Source organism: Carassius gibelio, chromosome B3 (genome assembly GCF_023724105.1).
Source record: "Carassius gibelio isolate Cgi1373 ecotype wild population from Czech Republic chromosome B3, carGib1.2-hapl.c, whole genome shotgun sequence".
Classification (NCBI taxonomy): Eukaryota; Metazoa; Chordata; class Actinopteri; order Cypriniformes; family Cyprinidae; genus Carassius; species Carassius gibelio.
The window spans coordinates 11,058,568-11,081,084 of NC_068398.1; the positions used below are offsets into that span (position 1 = coordinate 11,058,568).

At 40.2% G+C, this 22,517-nt stretch overlaps 1 protein-coding gene across 10 annotated transcripts in view; it reads left to right on the forward strand.

Annotated features, from left to right (window-relative positions):
• The window catches only part of brd4 (bromodomain containing 4), a 45,309-nt gene that overhangs the window by 20,077 nt on the left and 2,715 nt on the right, over window positions 1–22,517 (forward strand). For 5 of the 10 annotated variants that reach the window (XM_052550342.1, XM_052550344.1, XM_052550345.1 and 2 more), the window contains 17 exons: window positions 9,450–9,819; window positions 12,313–12,450; window positions 12,542–12,677; window positions 13,015–13,388; window positions 13,471–13,839; window positions 13,930–14,058; window positions 16,575–16,796; window positions 16,975–17,195; window positions 17,331–17,710; window positions 17,992–18,102; window positions 18,214–18,603; window positions 19,246–19,962; window positions 20,859–20,956; window positions 21,066–21,216; window positions 21,578–21,714; window positions 21,820–22,025; window positions 22,108–22,366. In XM_052550342.1, the coding sequence (XP_052406302.1) occupies window positions 9,580–9,819; window positions 12,313–12,450; window positions 12,542–12,677; window positions 13,015–13,388; window positions 13,471–13,839; window positions 13,930–14,058; window positions 16,575–16,796; window positions 16,975–17,195; window positions 17,331–17,710; window positions 17,992–18,102; window positions 18,214–18,603; window positions 19,246–19,962; window positions 20,859–20,956; window positions 21,066–21,216; window positions 21,578–21,714; window positions 21,820–22,025; window positions 22,108–22,366 (4,278 nt within the window). In that variant the 5' untranslated portion in view covers window positions 9,450–9,579. The remainder of the gene's footprint in view (window positions 1–9,449; window positions 9,820–12,312; window positions 12,451–12,541; window positions 12,678–13,014; window positions 13,389–13,470; window positions 13,840–13,929; window positions 14,059–16,574; window positions 16,797–16,974; window positions 17,196–17,330; window positions 17,711–17,991; window positions 18,103–18,213; window positions 18,604–19,245; window positions 19,963–20,858; window positions 20,957–21,065; window positions 21,217–21,577; window positions 21,715–21,819; window positions 22,026–22,107; window positions 22,367–22,517) is intronic. The other 5 variants (XM_052550341.1, XM_052550338.1, XM_052550340.1 and 2 more) reach the window with 5 other exon arrangements.

The following is a 22,517-nucleotide window of genomic DNA, read 5'->3' on the forward strand; positions in this document are numbered from 1 at the left end:
CTACAACTACAAATGTATCTTACTGTTTGTGCTGTTTGTTGTTCACAGGCCTTTAAAAGCTTTTCTCAGAGTCTTGGAAACAGTCAGGATGGGTGTCAGCCAGGATCTAGTTATGTCAAAACTTATAGTCCGTGCTGTATGCATTAAATTATTAAGTGTGATTCATTGTCATCTTTTTGATAAATCTCTGTTTGATAAAGTTTTAACTAGTACCTTTTATTTTTTTATCTTGTGTAATATTAGCAGATAGTCTAATCTGTGTGGTTTGATACCATGTGAAGTTATTATTTTTGCGGTCTATGGGAAGGTCAGAGAGCTCTAGGAATGCATCAAAAATATTTTCATTTGTGTTAAGAAGATGAACAAAGGTCTTACAGGTTTGGCAAAATAATTAATGACAGAATTTTCATTTTTTGCTGAACTATCCCTTGAAGTAACTCGTAGCCTATAAGCACTAGAGTAGAGAAATTATATAATAACGAGATCCCATTTGCTTGTATGGAGGAGTAACGCATGTAATAAATTAGACTGAAACTAGCACTGCTGAGGGGATTTTTACACCAGAGGAAGTTTTCCTTTGTTTATTAAAATGGGGAAAGTTCAGAGCCTGACTTACATTGCTCTAACTCAAGGAGTTTATTCACATTTCTTCAACGTGATGCACACGCAGAGTTGTCAATTGATAATAATAGTCTAATAGTCTGACTCTTATTCCAAACCTCTGCAGAGCGTCTTCAAGTAAAATGTGCCTCGAACAGCTGGATAACAACGGTTGAGTTGTTAATGAAGCGGTTTGTTTGTTATGGAAAAAACCCCTATTGTGTTTGAATGAATTATTTGGCTGTTGATCTTTATAAGCGTATTGAATGAACGTTACTGCACCACACAGATTTGATGGTTATTGGCCATCTGTGTGCATGTGTGCGTGCTGCACCAGCTGGAGTAAACTCATGGTGGGGTCATGTAGTGCTCCCAGCTCCAGTCTGTCACTTAAGTGTGAGCTCTTCCTGGATTTCTTGTGTGTTTTCTGCATAGCCTTTGTGTGTGATCAGTCCACTTTCACTGCAGTCACAACAGCTCATTTGTGTGTTGCTGGTACAAGACAGTTGGCATGTGTTTTGTCTATCATTTGTGTGTGATGTCCTGATGTGTTTGTTCAGTTTGGGAGCTCATCCGTATCAAACCCTTAAGCATGGTATATAGTTAGTAGGGCTGTCGCGGGAACCACAATATCACAATACCTTGCTGTTAATGAGCAAACCGCAAACGAAAACAAGAACCGCAGCAACCTTTTTTTTTTTAAGCATAGGGTTATGACCTTCTTGTTTTAATTTTTTTTTGTGCATGTTTACTGAATATTAAATAAGTTGGTAATGATAACATAATGTGTATCATGCTAATTTGTACAGAGGCTCTGTAGATTTGCACTACACAAGCCTAAACAGACAGCGAATGAGAGAGGGATGAACTGATCGTGTGTTATTACTTGCAAGTCATATATATTTGTGCAAATGGGTAGTCCAAGGAAAGCCAAATATCTGTCTTAGCATCGACACATTGTTGGTTAGCTGAGCCTTCTAACATGGCGCCCAAAGGTAAAATGATTTAAACAGCGCGTTTTATTACATCTCTCTTTTAATGAACCAGTGTTTTTGAACGTAGTTGAGTGAACGGTTTAAAGACTGACTGACAGCTCGTCTAGAATGCACAGGTGGAAATATCAATAGAAAGTCTCTTGACTAGTCAGATTCGAGGATCAGAACGAACTTATACGTATAGGCTAAACAATAGCCTAGGAATATTATTGTCAGGTATATGTTCTGTTATGTAAATTGTTATTTTGTCATTCTCTTCTGTTTACCTCTCTTCCGGTTTCAATGCTATTTGGTTTCGGTTTCTTTGGTTTCTGGATATGATTTCGCTATATCGTTTTACACACACACATATATATATGGCGATATTACTAAACTGCGCTATTGAGCCACTCAAAATTACCGCAAGGGAATTTCCTTTACTACGACAGCCCTGATAGTTAGGTGAATTCAAGAGACCTCTTGGGCTTTAGAGGAAACTTTTGGGTAATTTCTAGTTAAGCTCTATCAACAGCATTTGTGATGCATCAGTCGTATTTAATTGCAGCACAGATTTCAGGAAACCCAGTGTTTGATATAGTATTATCTATTGTCTCTCTACTGTAAACAAACAAGTGCCAACAGCCTATGCTGTTTGATGAAAGAAATATTAGCAACTGGAGGCATATTAACTGTCAGCAGTTATTAGTAGACTGCTGTTGAACACCACGGGTGCTGAATTGGGCTCTTTCACGTTATATTGTAAAATCTCAAATTTTCTATTTAAATATATTTTCAAATATAGTTTAATTTTTAGCATCATTACTCCAGTCTTCAGTGTTACATGATCCTTCAGAAATCATTCTAATATGCTGATTTGCTGCTTGATGTTTTTGTGTAAACAACAGGGCTGCACGATTAATTTAAAGTGGAATCGAAATTGTCAGAATTCGACACATTTAGCACACTTTTCTTGTTGACTCTCCTGCCTTTTGCATTTAAATCTTTATTACAAGCAATCCCACGGGTCTTAAAGAACTTAATTTTTCTGCCTCCATAAAAATGCATATATTATGTTATCCTTGTTTATCTAAACGTGCACTTTTTCTTGTTTTAAACCTAGCCAAAAAGCCAAGTGTTGACTGATACACGGTATGCTTTAATTGTATCCATTTATTGGGAAATTACTGTATTTCCGTGTCGATCCATGGTCATTTTTACAGTGAACAATGCACTGTCACTTTAATTGAGCACATGCAGCACAGTAAAAATAGACTGGGTACATAAACGTTTGCTGCACCGCTCCTGGAATGCCATGACAGACCGCAACCGCGTGCAGTGTGAACGCTTTAATCCGTTAACATGAGCGCAAAGAAAATACACAATGCATACACACTGCAGATGGAATATGTGTGAAACAGGCGTTACTGCTGATTACAGAACCGGCTTTACTAACAAAATGCGCATGACAAAATTGCACAGCCACAGTAAACAGTGATGCATTTTCTTCAGAATTTTCTGGTGAGCTGAAAGTTCAAGAACAGTGTTTTAAAATGATTGTATAAGAGTAGTGTAATTAGGTCAGCTTTGTGTGACGTATATTCATCTATATGAGTTTTAACTTGATTTTTAGGTAGGCCCTAAATGTTACCCTGGAACGGTGTGTGAGTGAGCATTTACTGGTAACAGACAGTTTGGCGCTCTTTCCTGGCTAGTCACGCTGCCAGATCGTCAGTTCCCTCTTTCTCTGTGTCTGAGCTCTAGGGTTGATAAAGTGGTCCTGTGACCACTGTTTCTGTCGTCACTAGGTGAGTCATCAGGAATGCTGTTAGTCAGACATAAACAACTGCTTTGTGTGTTTACTGATACTTTTAGACTCGGAAAACAAGTGGAATGTATCTTGTCAGTGAACCTTCGGGGTAATTCTGTTCAGCCCCAGCACACCCTGTTTTGGTTGCATTTCCTTCATAGTTGGGGGTATTTTTAGTTCTGCTTTTGTGAGTGTGCTCGTGGCTTTAGGTTGAAGATTATTCCTGTGCTCTTTGTCTACAACCTGGACATGATGTCCCCCATTACAGAGCTGATCGGAACAGTGAAGTTAACTTCTGAGCTGAACTCCCACATCCTGAGCTCTCCAGAGACAGCATGAAGAAAGGAGGATGATGGCCAGACCCTCACAGCAGCTAAAAGATATATATATATATATATATATATATATATATATATATATATATATATATATATATAGGAAACTTGTCACCTTCTGGTGAAAATTGCTGTTCTGTAGTTGAAACATGCCATGAGATTTATGCAAGGTTCTGTTTTGGGGTTTTTGTTATTCAAGTTTTATATATAGCATTGAAATAATAACTTATTAGGCTGAAAACCGGGGTTTCTCTCTCTCTTGGTTTCTATATGTGTCTGTGTGTGTGTGTATGTATGTGAATGTATCTATGTAAATGTGTGTGATGCGATCTAGGAAAACCCAACACATGGTGAAATGTAACCTTTTTTAGTTTTTGAAACCATATGAAAGCTGAGTTTGAGCCCTTTTCCAAAACTGTTTTCATTTTGTCCATAGCTTGGAAAGTTATGGCTATCTGAATCTGGCTGACAGCTATGATTTTCCAGAATGGAATATTTAGAAAAAAGGGTTTAAAGTGACTGGTTTCATTTTCACTTCTACTTAATGATTGCTGTCTGGTTGTCCATTATAACATAGTTTAGGGCACTTACTGCTGGGAAATGTGCATTGATACACCTTTATTATATGTTACATGGTTTATTTGGATAAGTTAACTGTTTTTGTGGTGTTCTAAGAAAGCACCGCCGCCGCAAGAGAGACTTTGCTTGCTCCAGTGAATCGCTATTTTTCTGCACTAAACAAGTGAATTTTGCCAAGATATTATAGAATAATAATTGAATGAAACCCTAATTTTGACACACAATTTACATACAATTTTCTTAATTTCCTGAAAACATCCCAGATCGTATCACACGTACACATCATTTTTTATATAAATTTTTTTAAACCTGTATTTAAGTTTTTTTTTGTTTTTTTTTTGCTGTTTAGGAAGTTACTGTAGACATTGGTGTTGTTTCAAAAGAATGCTGCTACCTCTATACATTTCTATTCTAACGTTGGAATTTTCTAAACTTCTACAGCTGCTGAAAAAAAAGGTCCCCATTTTCCCCCAGCCACACACTGTGGATTTATTTTCTAGTCTTTGTTTAATACTTGTTATTGTAGTAGTACAAGTATATCTCAAGTATGACAAAAAGATAAGGACATTTGTTTATATAATTTATTACATTACTTTCTCTAAAAATACAGTTTTTGTATCGTTTTGGGAATTTTCATTTTAATTAATTGTTACTAAACAACAGTTCAGTGGTTCCTTTTTTCAGTGCAAGTTCTTCATTTTCCTGTTGTACAGACATTTAAATTTTAGTGTTTGTGTAGGAAATGGCTTATGCTATTCCTTTTGTAAACTGCTGCATTTTATTGTGGACATTTTTATTCATTTGGCAGAAGGTTTTAATTAATTTTTTTATTATTAGTTTGTGTTTCCCCCTTGGAATTGAACCCCTGATCTTGTTTCACTAATAGTTGAGCTGAAGTAATGCTCTGCTGTACCACTGAGAAATTAATCACATTTTATTTGTACCCACATTATTAGTCAAAGGGCATGCGTCATGAAACAAGCATGACCAATGTGTATAAATAGTTTTTAAAACCATTCTTGTTTAAACTGTTGAATGGAGTTTTATGAACAACTACTACTTTGTTCTACACAGGTTTCATGATTGAAACCCAAAGATTGGCCTAATGTCATGATTGAATGTTGTAACAAGAAGCTAAAATAGAAGTGAAATGAAGTGTGTCAGTGCTGTGGGCCTGGTGCAGGACACTTGGCAGCTGTTGTGCTGTAAAATCATTATAACACTGTTGTTGTTACTACAGCCAAAGCTTGTGTATATTAAATGACTTAACACAAGTTAAGTTCCTTTTTTTATTGTTTGACCAGCAGCTGTAAATACTAATTTGACTGCAGGAAAAGCACACTGGAGGATGCTTTGACAGAAACTGGGTTCATTTTGCTTCACACTGCTGAAGCAAATTCAGATTATTTTTGCAAGGTGAATATTGTTTGTTCCCCCCCCCTCAGTCATTCTGAATAATTCAGGAATGGCGGTGGACTCATCCTGGCTGAATGCATTCTGGTGTATCATGTTTTATGAAGACTTGACAGGAGACAGGAGGACTGTGCCAGTGAGTCACTACAGCACTTGTGTGACTGTGAGATACATGCTGCCGGGGAGTAGAAGCCTGTCTGCACACTTCATCAGATGTCATAACACGTTCCTCTGATGCCTTTTCTAATTTCTTTAAGCACAGAGACTCTGCTCTGAAAGTTCCCATTCTGATTATTTACAACCGTCTAAACTTGAAGCGTTTTTCAGTTAACTCATCAAAGTAATACTTTCAGTAGAAGTGCTGCTGCATTACCGTTGTTTACAGGTTTCTCTTGGAGAAAGATTAAATGCTAGGCTCTCGACAGAAGCTTGAGGCGACATGAGGTTTCATTAGCAGGAAGTGTAGGTGTGGGGATTGCCAGATTACCCAGACAGTGGTAGTAGTGGTGGGGGTGTGATTACTAGAGAGACGAAGACATTTGGGCCTCCTTTGGTATCAATTACCAGGCTGACCTTTAACATGCTTCAATCGAAAAACAACTGGCTGAGGAACAAGAATTGATTTTGGAGGTGCAGGATATGTGTTTGGTTTGCTGAGCTCCACACCAGCTGTACTCTCCTACACTTCTCTGTGATGGGGCTTCAATTGGTGGGTGAGGTCACCTGGTCACGTCGTGTTGATGAGCTGACACTGCTGTGCGCTCCGTCTCTCTTCTCTTTTTCCTCTCTCTCTGTTTTTCATTTACTCAAGCACATTTATCTGATCACCTTACCAAAGCAAATTACGAGTCGCTACGAGCCAACCCATACTAAGCCATGGGGCTTGTTTTCTGTAAGAATGCTTTTCTTTATTGGAAATCACCTGATGCAAATGTGAAAGCTGTGTAAAGCAAAAGGTTGTTTTGTTTTTGTCAGTTTCAGTAGACGATACCAGTGCCAGAAAACTGTGTTATCACTATAGATATTCAAATAATTTTTTTTTTAAATGCCTTTGAAAATGTAACCAAGTATTTTTCAGTTATGGAAACATTTCAGTTTTTCATGGAATTCTGGTAGCTGCTAACTGGTAGAATTATTAGTCTTTAAAATTTTATTTTAAAAAGAATTAAAAAACATAAGACAAGTCATAGAACAAATAAGCACAGTGATTTTTGGGTATCAGCAGAATCAAGTATTCAGGTTTCAGTGTTCTAGTCAGCATAAAATTAAACCTCTTCCTATCTAGTTTCTAAATGCGTGTTATTGATTGATTTATATGTGCATTTTTTTGACCTTGTAATTTTGAAGTAATAACTCAGTCTTCCAGTGAAAAGACTTTCTGATTAAATGTACCGGACCTCTCCAATCATTTAGTTGGTTTAAACTCTGCCCCTTTCTTACAATTGACTGCAATTTCTTGTTCACATCCATTCAACAACCAATGCACACAACCATGCAAGTGCCTACCTTTTCTTTTTTCCTTAGTCCATTTTACTTGGATGCACATCAAAATATGGAAGAAATTCTTGTTACTTCTGGTTTATGACACTGTATTGTTGGTTATGAAAAAAAAATAAAATAATAATATATATATATATATATATATATATATATATATATATATATATATATATATATATATATATATATATTATACGAAATTGTTCAAGCAATTAAAATTTTTGAACTAGGTAAAGATGTCATATGGCAAAGCTATATCAAATGGCACATCCAATTAAACATGTCTTTTAATCAGTGTGAAAACCATGTCCCTATATCTTTTTGATAAATATTGGACACAGGAGGACCACCGTTCAAGTAAGGCTTAAATATGCCATGGAGGGATACATAAAAGATTTTTAAATAAATAGTGTGTATATTGTTTGGGTCTAAGAAATAGAATAAAATCAATTCCATTGCATATCCTCTCAGGATACCTGTAATCACTTTTACACGTACCAGAGGAACATCGTTTTTCCATTTTTAAAGCATAAACACCATAAATACGATGCAAGCTTTGGATCATCCAATGTTTCTTTATGGCGCTGAAAACTACAGATGTCCAAGTTCTGCTCCCCATGAAACTGATACTTGCCTGCCATTGGCTCATCTGTGTTCCAGGGGAGGGGCTTACTAATTCGCAGCCCTGATGAATGGAGAAGTGCGGCAAGAAGCTGCGTGGCACAGTGGCCAAAGATGCCTATCTAGCCCATATGTACAAAGAAAACTAATTATAAAGCAGCCGAGCTTTGAAAACAGCTCAGAGTAATCATGCCATCTTCATAAGAATGATATGATTACCACGATCAAATTCACCAGGATTGTTCACGCATGATCTATTAATGCTAACTTAACGGTAATTTACCAGTACTGTATGTGTGAAAGGGGCTTCCTCTGTATACGCTGCAAATTTGAATTGCTTAACGTCATCTGGTAAAACAGTGAGCATTATCTCACTAGATTTGTAATGTAAATCATTTATAAACCTTTGCCAACACTCGAGGACATCAACATACATCTAAATATGCCATGTATTGTACATCGCGATTTCAAAATAAATGTTTCTGCACGTGGCCATATATTAAAATGTAATGGATTTAAACAATTTAATCACGCTGTAAAGTAAAACGTCATCAGGCCATTGGTGCCCTCTGAAGGTATTTGTTTTAATACATAATGTAGGCTACTTAAGTTGGTTACGTTCAATACAATCCTGTAATTACTTGGTTGTAATATTTTATTTAAGCCAATTATTATTGCATCATCGTTAGTTTATATATAAATAGTCATACTAAAGCCTGGTTTTCACTTAGATCTGTTTGTGTTACTAAAAAATATCAGATTACTCCGTTGTCAAAATAATCAGTAGATTACTTGATTACCAAAATAATTAGTTACAGCCCTATATTAGTTAAAATACTTCTAAATACAACTGCACTGTTTTACTATTTGTAATAAAAAATACGTAATTTGAAAATTTCATTAAAATAATCAAAAAATGTGGTCACATTATGGTGAACCAAGAATTTGTCTCACCTGCTGAACTAAGTCTATTGTCACACCCCTAGTGTCGATAAGTGGTGATATAGCTCATAATTTTCCAAGTGTATGACACAGCTTTAATTTTTCAAGTCATATATTCATGAAAAAGAAAATCAGTTCGAATAAAGAAAGCAATAACGTCGCCATAGTATCCTTTCAAATGTTAAAGTTGCTGCAGTCATTGCATGCTTTGCATGTGCTGCCCTGCCCCCAGAAAAAAGTTCAGGCTCGGTGTTGTTAGACTTGTTCAAGCTCCTATTGGTTAAATTAATATTCTATAAAAGTGAACTCCATGAAATAAGCGGCATCTTTCTCTTACTAATTTTTTATAATATACACACAGCAATGCTTGTTCCACAGCTGGCTAGACTGCACCTTCTTGGAAGTGTCAAAGAGTAATAACAGCAGTCCAAAACCCAGTATGAATCTCATGGAAAATGTCATTGATTCAGACCGCATCAGGGGATAGTTAGAGAATCCACGGGCAATTACTTAAGCAAACATGAACCATTTGAATAATGCCGTTTTGGGGGGCTGAGAGGATGTGTGCTGGTAGTTAAGTATAATTGAGATGATAGTGATGATTACAGTGATGGATCTGATGCAGATGGCATTGATGTAAATTCAAGAGCTAATGATTATGATTTGCTTCCTTCACAGAGAGTCCAGCGAGGAGTGCAATGGAATTAGCGGTGCTCTCCCTGTGGAGCCCGCGCCCGGCTCGAGACTGAACGAGTGGTGTCCTGCCCCACCCCCTCCCGTCCCTCTGCCCGCGATCCACCCCACCATTATGGGGGACGGCCTGGACGTAGTGCAGATGTCGGGGAGCAGCAGCAGTCAGGGGCAGCCATCGTCCCAGGCCTCTACCGTCTTCAATCCCAATGCCCCAGAAACCAATAACCCTTCCCGGCCCAAGCGCCAGACCAACCAGCTGCAGTACCTGCTGAAGGTGGTGCTGAAGTCTCTTTGGAAGCACCAGTTCGCTTGGCCTTTCCATTCTCCTGTTGACGCCGTTAAACTGAATCTGCCTGTGAGTGAACTAACCGTCCTGTCACAGTCCTGTCATGTCATGACAGTGTAGCTGCACTGATTTTTACTGCAATTTCTTGCCACTGAAATGGTGCTAGTTATGCTAGAGCAGATGTTTGATGGTCTGTGTTTACAGAGTGTTACAACATAAACTGCTAGCAAACAAACCTCAATAGTAAATTGGCTTACCTCAAGCAGTTACTGTGGGGTTTTGCAAAGCCTGACATACAAAATAATGATCAGAAGAATTTGTCTTTTTAACGGAATGGTTTATAAGTTTCAACTAAGTCAACATAAAACGTAAAAATAAAGTTGCATGTTTTTTTTGTTTTATAGGCTATGTGTGATCATATCATATACAATATATTTGATCGTTCAGGCTTTAATGGCTCATGTAGGAGAATATGGAACTCGCGGAGGAAAAAACAGTCCCAAACTGAGCAAAAACACTATTATCTATCAACAATTTGTGTTGATAAGATGATTTTAAATGCTTAGTTTTATGAATATTCCTCAAAAATATTCCTCAAAAGCCTGATTATATTTTATCATATTTTTTGCTCACTTTCTAACATGATTTTTTAATGATGTTTGGATAATCAAGTAAACATAAATTGCTTCAGTCCAGGAATTGTTCTTATTTTTTTTTTACATGCAATATAAGTTATTTCTTAGGTACACTTAATTTTCATAATTTCACATCAAGATCACAGCCAGAAGTTGTTGGACACATTATTTAGGCTTTTTACTTGCTAAAAATATGATATAAAATTTGATGGGGTAGGCTTTAATTTGGATCAATGTGTCTGCCTAAGTACAGATGACACTATGTAATCGAATGATTGATATGAAGAGGAGTAATACATTGGTTTTGGCATTGTCCAAACTGCAAGCGTGGCAATACTTACAATAATTAAAAAAACATGTGTGCGTATCCTTCATGGATCTGCCTAAGATTACTCTTTCAGAGTTTGTGCTCCAAACCGAGGTCGGTTGTACTCTGATAATTGTGTATACATGCATTATGAAGTTGAGACGCATTAACCATGGCTAGTATAATGTCTTTCAGACTACGCTGTGTACATGAATGAAAAATGTATATATAGTCCATCTGAAATCAAGTTTTGGAGTGAATTTTAACATGCCGTCTTAGTTTTGAGTTTGGATGTTGTAAACGGTTTACCTAATTCAGTGTCATAGCAAACTACTTTTGGTACAGTTGTATAACAAATTATTTAACATTTTTACATTTATATGTTCAGCAGATGCTTTTATCCAAAGCGACTTAATATAGAGGAGCATAATCAATTCGTCACAGAGCCAACAATATTGATAGTACACAGCATGTTTGTTAGAAAGCTAGATTAGGAAACAAGCTAGAGTAAGAGAGAAATGCAGAGAAGAGTTCACACCTATATTTACGAATCCAAATTAAGTTTTAAATATTGGCAGATGGGGAAAAATGCAGTGCGATTAGACATGATCGCAATGCCCAGCAAATGTGAATGATGTGATATCATGCTATCTAGTTTTGTTTGCCATTAGTCTTGCCAGAATGAGTGTCTGTGTTTTGAAAACTTGATGAGGTAATTTTCCCGCCCCATGGCCTCACACGTTAGCAGTTCCAAGTTCAAGGCCAGCCGGTTGCTGTGACTGTTTCAAAGTCTTTCTCTGGCTAAAATGCAAATTTTACCAAGGCAACCCTGCCAAAAAACGTATATTTTATTCCCTGGAAAGCATTTTTTGGGGGGAACCTCCTGGAAACGCGATTTGGGCTAGTTTTGGACTAGTTTCGAGAAGCAACTGGGCAGGATTTGTTGTGAAAACCTGGCAACCCTGATCTGAAAGCACGTGCTGGAGATATACTTCTAATTACAGGAGTGTCTTTACTGATGAGATGCGCATGAAAATCGCATTCGATTTTTTGCACAGCCCTAATTGTCACTTTATTGTTGGGAAACTACTCTTAGGGGCCGTTCCCACAGAACGTAAACAGACTGTAAACATGCTAGGTGTGTGACCATTATTCTCATCACAAGGTTACGCTCATTAAAGAATTTCACTTTTTACATGCAGCACATCAATGTCAAAAGTTAACCAATCAGAAGACCCCGGAGATGATGCGCACATTAGGGCATTTCGCACCACTTTAGTTCCAGAACTAAATGGGATGATTTTGAGCGAATTATTTCCCATTACCATTTAAAGGGTTGCATTCGCACCGACTGTGTACTAGGAGTTGTAGGCCGGTCGACAGCAATGTCATTTGTGCACTGCTTTCAAAAATGAAACCAAGAACAAGGTTAACAACAGGAGGATGGCATGTTTTTGTGTGAAAGGCCCCTTAAAGGTGTAATAGTTACTTTGACTTCAAGTATATTATCCATTGAAAGTCTCAAAGTTGCTTGTTATTATTGCAACACAAAGTCATTATGACGATAAACGTTATGTATTGTGATGTGTTATGCTGATTTTTGCCACCTCCTCTCCCTAGGACTATTACAAGATAATCAAAAACCCTATGGACATGGGAACAATCAAGAAACGCCTAGAGAACAGTTTCTACATCAATGCCCAAGAATGTATTCAGGACTTCAACACCATGTTTACTAACTGCTATATTTACAATAAGGTACTGGATCACATTTCTGCACCCATTATTCACCGTGGAACGAAGTGGTGTGTTTGGGCATGTGGTTAATGGTATGTGTCGCCCCCTGCAGCCTGGGGATGACATAGTCTTAATGGCAGAAGCACTGGAGAAGGTGTTCCTCCACAAGATTTCAGAGATGCCCCAGCAGGAGGTGGAGTTGACGACCACAGCTGGAAAGGGTCGTGGCCGGGGCAGGAGGGATCCAGGTATAAGTCTCATACTTTTTTCTCGTACCTGAGTGCCACTTGCACTGCATAACTTTTAGGCATCCTACACAACTGTGGTGGGCAGAAGATCATAGGCAATCCACAGTCTGACCTCTCTGGATGTAATGCGTGGACTTTTGCCTAATCAAGCTCCTCCTCTGTAGACCTAATGGGTGGATTTATTTTAGCGATAGGATGTGGGTAAGGTTAAGGTGTGGTTGGAGTGTCAAGTTCCACCCATTACGTCTAGAGAGGGGACGTTATCACAGAAATGCTTGTTTTAGACATCTCAAATTATAAATTTTTAATTCCTTTGTATTCTCTATTTTTGTATTAGACATTAACCTGAAAATTGCACCTGGCCTGGAGTCTTCACCCACAATTCCTCAAACACGTGGCCTTTCTAGTCTTGCTCCTGGGCCACAAATGAGAGGACCACCACAAGGTCCACCTACTTTACCTCCCCAGCCTATCATGCAAGCCTTGCCCCCTCGAGTACCCCCTTCGCTCCCTATGCTCCCTTCGCTCCCTACACACCCTCCCCTTGCGCCTCAATTAGGGCCACCTTTTTCTATGGGCCCCACTGACTGCAACCCACAGGTCCCCATCATGACGGTTGTGCCTCCTCCAACCCAAACTGCCCTGCCGCCCGTGCTCATGCAACAGAGCACCCCTCCTATTCTACAAAGCCCCATCCCAATGCCTCACAAAGTAAGTTGGCCTGTAACATTCAAACATGGTGTCATTCTTAGTTTTTAGTCTCGTGTCTTTGTCCTCACTCGCTTTTTATCAGCAGCAGAGAAAAAGTCAGAAAAGGAAAGCAGACACCACAACACCTACGGCAAACGACCCCCTGAACGAGTCCTCACCTGCTGAGTCGAAGTCAGGAAAGACTCTGCCACGCCGGGATACTACACGACCAAGCAAAGTATCCAAAAAGGAGGCACCGGACTCCCAGCACCATTGGACACCCCTCATTGGGACCCCCAGCCCCAAGCAACAAGAGCAGCTACGCTACTGCTCCGGCATTGTAAAAGACATGTTTGCTAAGAAGCATGCTGCATACGCTTGGCCCTTCTACAAGCCAGTGGATGTGGATGCTCTAGGGCTGCACGATTACCATGACATCATCAAACATCCCATGGACCTCAGCACTATTAAGGTGAAAATATAGCTGCTGGTTCTCAATCAAAGGATGAGACACTCTTTCTTTCCATGCTTATGTGTCTTTGTCTTCTCTTTGGTTGTACAGGACAAGTTGGAAAACAGACAGTACAGAGATGCTCAGGAGTTTGCAGCAGATGTGCGGTTAATGTTCTCCAACTGTTATAAGTACAACCCTCCAGACCATGAAGTGGTGGCTATGGCACGCAAACTGCAGGTACGTGTTTACCTGCAAAACACTGTGTACATTAGGGCTTGCATGGCAAGTTTGTTTGTTCTGTTTTCTGTTAGTCTGGCATCTAGCCGATAGTCATTATTTACTTCATGTCGGTGACTTGCAGTAGACCATGCTGCATTACTGGTCTTTGTTGAATCTGATAGATCTTAGTGATGCACTGACAGCAGAGTCAGGAATTAACTGCTCCATTATGGGGCAATACTTGATCCGTTTACACCCATTAAAGATTTTTGCTCTTGATATTGTAATAATTATTTTGTAGGGGTGTGACGAGACACAAGACTGGGTTCATGTGAACTAGATGAGATGAGATTTATATACTTTTGTTTTTTTATAAAAGTAATCCTCAGTGATTAAATTTATTGGGCAAAATAGTTTTTATTCAACTGAAAAACACAGAATGCAAAAAAATTTTATGCATTTTGAAAACAACTTGTACTTTTAAAATTAAACCTCTATTGTAATTTTATGCAGTAATTAAATTAAACAAAAAAATTTAAATTTTTATTTAGTAAAATGATTTCCACTTTAATAAAAAATTATATATATATATATATATATATATATATATATATATATATATATATATATATATATATATATATATAATAAACACGATAAATTATTTTTTAAATGATAAAGCAGTGGTTCCCAAACTGGGGGCTGCAGCAAGGCTGAGGGACAGTAAGGGCCCTACGAAATCCTTTTTTTTACCATTTTAATTGTTCTGTATTGCTTTTTTCAGTTTACATTTTGTGCAGCTCCTTTTTAATAGTTAAATAAAATTGTACCAATTAAAAATCATGTCTAATTAATTTTAAATAATGAAGCCTATACATTTTCACATCAATTTATTAAGTTTAACAAACATTTCATGTGTAGTTTTATTTTTTCTCACTATATTATTTGTATTTTTTTTTACCAAATTCTGTTTTAGCATGTATAATTATTTAAATGTATAAACAACTTATTTTTTTCTGGTTATCAACTGAAGGCATAAAACATTAAATGTATCATTTATCTTTTAATTATTGGCAAACAAAGAGGATTTACTTTTAAAATTGTAACATGGAAGAAATATTGCGATTAATCTTAAAAAAAAAAAATAATTTTAATAATAATAATAGTATTAGTAGTAGGCTATGTACGTTCTACTGGAAAAATAGTAGAACTGGTGGCCGCTAATACAGTTCTGTGTAAGTGATATGATGCTAGTTTTACTCAAATCAAACGGTAAAATGCTCATGAAGTGACTCTCAGAGCAGTTGTGGAGATGTTGTTTGTGTTCAAGTGAAAAGGCAGACGCTGAAATCGCTGCGAGGTTCACATGCACTTCAGTATATGTGTAGTAAATGTAACAGTGCGTCTGCGCCATTCATTAACCGACATGCAGAATTCATATTTAAATTGACTTTTGCAGCTATATATTTAAAGATAACATACACATTGTGATTTAATTGTAATTACCTTCTTTTGATTGATTTAAAGTCTAACGCGGAATGTCACAGAAATCGATAAAAAATTAATCAGTGTCTATTACAGAAGGCTCTATGACTTCAGTATAGCGTGTGGAATGCTCAATGCTGCAAAAAAAAAAGAAAACTGATCTAAAAGTAATGCTGCAATCTACGCCTTTCTGTTCACTTTCTAATTTTAATCGTCACAGTCGAAAATAGACTTAATTTGTGTAGAGGCTTTTTCTTTTGGCCCTTTAACTTGATTTGCTGTGGCATTTTTGGCCCCATGCCCCTCTTAATTTCCATCCCTAATAGACTGAAAAGTGTGAAAGTGGTAAGGAAATTTAAACCTTCATGTTTCCCATGCCAAATCCGTGAAAAAAAAAAAAAAACTATAATTTTCCACTTTATTATATTTTCTATAGTGGCTTTTGGACCAAAGGAACCTTTTCATAGTTTCTAGACTTATTGGCAGAAGTTCCCGCTTTTTGGAGTGTTTTGACTGCAGGAACTAGGAAAGTTTTTAGTTCAAGGAACTCCGTTTAATGGAACTAAATGAGCTCCTACTTCAGAGTGGGGTCTAAAACAGATCTGTAGGAACTACCAGTGACGTACAGGTACACTGGTTGGCACTAGTTGCCAAACACATACGAAATACCGGCTACTGTGTAAAAATATTTACTCCACGAACATGGAAAACAGCGATAATGGAATTGACCTGTTCTCTGCTTCACATTATGTTCTTTTCTCAGCATCGATATGCAACACTGCAAGTTGTCATAGGGGATTTAGTCAGATTTCGGTGCCCTTTCAATTGCGTAAATTGTGCATTTACATTCCATCTCCATTATCGCGAAACCCATGACCCACAACAAAAAACATCTCTGAACACGGCGTCCTCCATTCACTGGTTGTGGACGTTTGTAAATGCCATGAATGAAGAGGTTGAATGTAACATGAAGTGTACATTGCTGAATTCTGAAATGAAGATTGGAATCGTCTTAAACTAGATCGCCAAAAGGTTTTCTCTTTTTGTAGGATGTGTTTGAGATGCGTTTTGCTAAAATGCCCGATGAGCCAGAGGAAATGCTGGCACCCGCTCCTGCGCCAGTGCTCCACCCGGCTCCTGTCAAGACACAGCCTCCCATGGGCACGGCCTCGTCCTCTGACAGCTCCAGTGATTCCTCATCTGAATCGGACTCCTCCACGGACGACTCTGAAGAGGAGAGAGCCCAGAGGCTAGCAGAGCTCCAGGAGCAAGTGAGCAGATATACGCTCCGTTTTTGCCAGCACGTCCCTAAGGAAGAGGTCCTTCCAAGGACAGGCTGGCTCAAAGATCTGTCACCACAGATACTGGAAGTGTAAAGAAGTTTATACTTTACTGTCCCCTGAGAAGAGTTTAATCTCCCTGTTTTGTTTCTTCTCTTTTGTTGCTCAGCTGAAAGCGGTTCATGAGCAGCTGGCTGCCTTGTCCCAGCCTCAGGCCACCAAACCAAAGAAAAAAGAGAAGGAAAAGAAGGAGAAGAAGAAAGACAAGCACAAAAAGAAAGCGGGAGTCATGCCTGCACTTGAAGAGATCCTGGATCCACCTCCTACCCTCAAGGCTCCAGGAAAGCCTAAGAACAAGGATCCTCTTCCTAAGAAGCCCAAGAAGCTGAGGTGAGCTATATATGGTTATGCAACCACATTTTAATCACTTCTATCAATGTGGAGAGTCTGAGAATTTTGCAGTTTTGACTTTCAGTGAATGGTGTCATTGAAAATGAGAAGTTCTTGTTGTCTTATGCCCTATAGCAAGAAGGAGGGAGGTAAGGGCAATCGCTCCATGGCTCCACCAGGTGCTGCTCCACCGACCCTGCAGCCTGTGGTGAGCCTGGATCCTGAGGAGGATCTGGGTCTGACTGGAGCAGCTGGAATGACAGGCATGCCTTCTGGAGAGAAATGTAAACCTATGTCCTATGAAGAAAAGAGACAGCTGAGCCTGGACATTAACAAGCTGCCTGGAGACAAGCTGGGCCGTGTGGTCCACATCATCCAGTCCCGTGAGCCGTCGCTTAAGAACTCCAACCCGGACGAGATTGAGATTGACTTTGAGACGTTAAAGCCTTCTACACTGCGGGAACTGGAGAGATACGTGTCGTCCTGCCTTCGCAAGAAGAAGAAGCCTGTCAGTGGTGAGTATCTATACAATCCTCCTCTAACGTGCCCCGTTAACACAGTCTGATCCGAGGTTAGACCGTACATACACTTGTTTTGACACAATTTTGTGGGTAAATCTAGAAAAGGGGTGTCAAATCCTCTTGCTGTTGGGCCACATTCTTGCAGAGTTTAGCTCCAAAACACCCTTTCTACACTTGAATTTAATGCTGTCTGTTACATTGCATCACCCAAAATCGACATAAATACCCAGTGTATACAAAGGCTTATTGGTCCTTGTTTGTTTCTCGTCCTTCAGTTCCAGAGAAGTCCATGGAGGCAGTGAGTGCTGCAAAGACCAAAGGCTCATCGTCCGAGTCAGGCAGCAGCAGCGAGTCCAGCTCCTCAGAAAGTGAAGACTCTGAGACAGGTGAGCCCTGTAGATCTATAACACACGACCAGCTGCATTTCTAATGCTTTTGAAATGTTAAACGATTCGAGATACTGCAATGCATGAAGAATCTCCTCTTCATGAACTAAGGGATGGCTTCTAAGCTGAAGAAGAGGGGGAGAGGAGAAGGAAAGAAGGCTCATCACCAGGCGGTGGCTCCAGGCATGCCTCAGCCGCAAGTTCCCTATCAACCCCAGACCCCTGCACTTCAGCCCAGTGCTCAGCTGAAGCCACAGCAGCAGCATCCCTCTCCCGCTGCTTACATACCTCCTCCCGTCACAGCTCTGGAGCCCTCGCAGCTCCTGGAAAACCCCTTCGACCCTCTGGCCCACTTTGTCCAGCCCCTCATGCACCTTCCCCACCATGCCAATGACTCGCCCTCCCCTGCGCCGCCTCACCTCAACGCTCACCCTCCAGGAGGCCCAGTGTCACCTGAGACGCACCCTTTCCTGAACCAGCACCCCATCCTCACATCCCCAGGTGAGTGGAATCTTCCCGTTCATTACATCACAAGTACTTTAATACCGTGTACTTTCCAGATGTACCGGGTCAAAAATTTGCATTCTTCAGAGAAACAAAAACATTACATTTTATTACACAGAGCAATACTATAAAATACTTTGAAAAATGAAACAAAACATTTATAAACATTTTACACACTGTAAAAATGTTGACTCACTTCACAACAAACGTTTTACATTTGATGATATACAGAACCCAGAAAGAAAAATAAACGCCACTATAATTTCTTTGTTTTATTTTAAACAGCATTTATTATAAATGCCAAGCCTAAGTAAATTTGTTAAAAGTGAAACTGAAACATGTGGGAAACATGCTGTGCAAATAAACTTGGGCTCACGTGCCTCATATTTGGCACAAATCCAGATGTTGTCTGTGGTTTATGCATGTTTTCATTTTCATCATGTAAGTCACTTTTGAACATGCATTGCACCTCTCATTGATTCAAAATGTGTGTTGTATGCTCTGATTGGCTCCATTCTTCACTTTCTCTGCTGCTTTTGTTTATCAAAAGTATTTAAAGAATTGAAGGTGATCTATATTGACCCTTTACTTAATCAAGTTTTTGTGGTCTTCCTCTCTCTCGGTGTCGTTGGTCCCCAGCAGCTTTGCACAACGCATTGCCCCAGCAGCCTTCAAGGCCCAGTAATAGGGCAGCCCCGCTACCTCCTAAACCTCCGCAGCAAAGCACGCCCCAGCAGCAGCCGCCCCAGCAGACCCTGCCGCAGCAGCTCCAGTCCCAGCAACCCCCACAGCCCCAGCACCACCTCCCTCCTCACCTGCTGCATCCTCCCCAACAAATGCGCCAGCGGCCCCTCTCCCCACCCACGCTCACTCCCCAGGGCCTGTTCTCCTCCCAGCCCCCACAGATGCTGCTAGAGGACGACGAGGAGCCCGTTCCCTCCATGCCCCTGCCCATGTACCTGCAGCACCTGCATCCAAACCGCCTGCAGCAGCAGCAGCAGCAGCAGCAGCCACCGACATCACTAATGCAGTCTTTGCAGAGCAGGCCGCAGCAGCCGGGCCAGCAGTCTCTGCTGCAGTCGGTGCAGGTTCAGTCTCAGATGAGCCAGCAGAGCTCCTTGCCCCCACCGCAGCTTCCTGTTCAGACTCAAGCCCAGCCCTCCTCGCAGCATCAGGCCAGACACATGCAGCACTCGCAGCAGCTGAGCTTCTCTCAAGGCCCGGTGCAGACCACGCAAACGCAGCCTAGTCAACACAAAGTGTCCATGCCCTCCACGAAAGCACAGCAGATTATCCAGCAGCATCCACCGCAGCATCACTCTCCACGTCAACACAAGTCTGACTCCTATAACTCAGGTAACACAACGGTCTCGGAAAGAAACGGTTCATTTAAGGGTTCAAGTTGCTGACACTGTCATTGCTATTTGTATGGCTAACAACAGGCTATGTATTTGTTTGTTTACTACTTTTTGTACTAAAATCAATGTTGACACTGCAAAACTTTAGTTTGTGAAGTTTTTTGCCTTTTTAAATTGTATTTGCCATAAAAATGCCTAATTTAATAAATTATATTTAGTCCAGTGGACCAGTAAAATTTATAAAAACTTGGGACCAAAAATGATTCAGACACTTTGACCAGACCAAGTGTTTTTTTGTTTTTTTTTGTTAATTGCTAATGTGAACTTTTACACCACAGACTGAACAAAATTAAGCATTGCTTGGTAATTGTTTAACCTAAATTGGTATTATCTAATGATGTACTTAAATTTAACAGCTGACAGCTATTCAACCTAATTCATTACATCTTTCTATCGAAGTTATCTGGCATTATCAAGATGAATTTGTTCTGACACAGTTTAACTCCAAGATCTTGTCATAATTTATTACCATTTTCTAAACTATAGCGAATAAACTGTGATAATGTGAGAAATGTTGAAGGTGTCCGAATACATTTTTGGTTTGACTGTAGATGCTTGAATTTGCTGGTATTATTAAAAAAAAATTCCTGTCGCTAGAAATAGTTAAAAGCAGTCAGCTATTTTCTGTCAGTAACTTTTAGTGTTGCTACTATTGCAAATGTATCTTGTGTGTAGCTCGACTACTTCACATTGAGTAGCTTGTAGCTGCAGTTTCAGGGCTTCCCCGAATCTTCAGAGCAGACGTCCCACAGCTGATGTGTAACTGATGTTTTTTTTTGTGTGTGTTTGTGTATTGGATAGCACTGCATATTAACTGTGTCTTTATTTTGACAGCACACATGCGAGATAACCCCTCCCCCCTCATGATGCATTCCCCTCAAATGTCACAGTACGCTTTAGTCCACCCGTCCCCTCCTCAGGTCCCCAAAAAGGTCAGTGCCTTTCCCTTGCTTTAACATGGATTATTATCTACATGGATTTCTGTGACGTGATGAATAGTGTTTGGTTTTTTAGACGTGGTTTTTGATCTGTTTGCTTTAGGAACCACAAGGTCCTTCAGCTTTGGGTGGCATTAAAGAAGAGAAGCTGCCTCCTTCACCTGTGATGCGTGGTGAGCCCTTCAGTCCAGCCTTGAGACAAGACCCTCACAAACACCCTGAGAGCAAACCCACAATGCCAGGCCACAGCCAGAGTGAGTCAAACTCAGTTGTACGCATGTTCACATGGTGCACACAGATTGCTTTTATACAATAAACAAGCTTAATATCAAGCAATATCTACTGTTCAGACCATATTTTGCCAGAGTTCAGTTTTTGATGACAAGCATGGCATAAAGAAAGTTTGTCTGGGACAGACAAAAAAAAAACATGCAAAATCACAACTTTTCCTTCCACTAAACATCGCCCACATACTCTGGCAGAATGCCACCCACAGACAAGCAAATTGAAACAGTGAGACGTCTCAGTACAGTTATACTAAATATAGACAATCTCCGTTCCGTTCTGCCAGTCAAATTAGTGGAGCAGAACTGAAAGTTTATCATCTTGTTTTAGAAGCAGATATGAAACCACTTGAAAGTTCCCGTCCTGTCATCCGCTCCTCTGAGCAGAGCGGTCCGCCGCCTTCCATGCAGGACAAAGAGAAATTCAAACAGGAGCCCAAAACTCCTGTGGCGCCTAAAAAGGTACAGGTGGGTGGAAGGGACTTCATTTGTTACTTTTCGATGAATACCATGGTTCTGGAATGGTTATTCAATGAGACTATGGCTCATAACGTGTCCTCATTTGGTGCCCAGGATGTGAAACTGAAGAACATGGGTTCCTGGGCGAGCCTGGCACAGAAGTCCACCTCCACTCCCTCGTCTGCTCTGAAGTCCTCAAGTGACAGCTTCGAACAGTTTCGACGTGTAGCCCGAGAGAAGGAAGAGCGAGAGAAAGCCCTGAAGGCCCAGGCCGAGCAAGCTGAGAAAGACCGTCTGCGGAGAGAACAAGAGAAACTTCGGTAAGAGAGCCGTTCAGAAACGCTCATTTTTAATTGAAAGGACTGTTTTAGCAGTTTCAGGAGATTTCCTTTTTGTTTGAAGGGGACGGGATGAGGAGGACTCCATTGAGACATCCCGAAGGCCTCAGGAGGAGCCCCGCAGGCGGCAGGAGCAACAGCAGGTCCAGCCGCCGCCGCAGCAGCACCAAACTCACACCCAAGCCCAGACCCCGGCCCAACCGCCCTCGGCCCCGCAGCCTTCCCAGGGCCCGCCCCAGTCCCCCGCGGCTTCCCAGAGTGCACTTGACCAGCAGAGGGAGCTTGCGCGTCGCCGGGAACAGGAGAGGAGGAGGAGAGAGGCGGTGAGTTACAGCTAGTCACCTCACTTGTACACACACTAGCTAATTAAAAAAAACGCTTTTCTATTTTACGATGTAATAAAAGGTGAAGCTGACTTTTTATCAACATTACTCCAGGATTCAGTGTCACATGATCCTTGAGAAATCTGTCTGA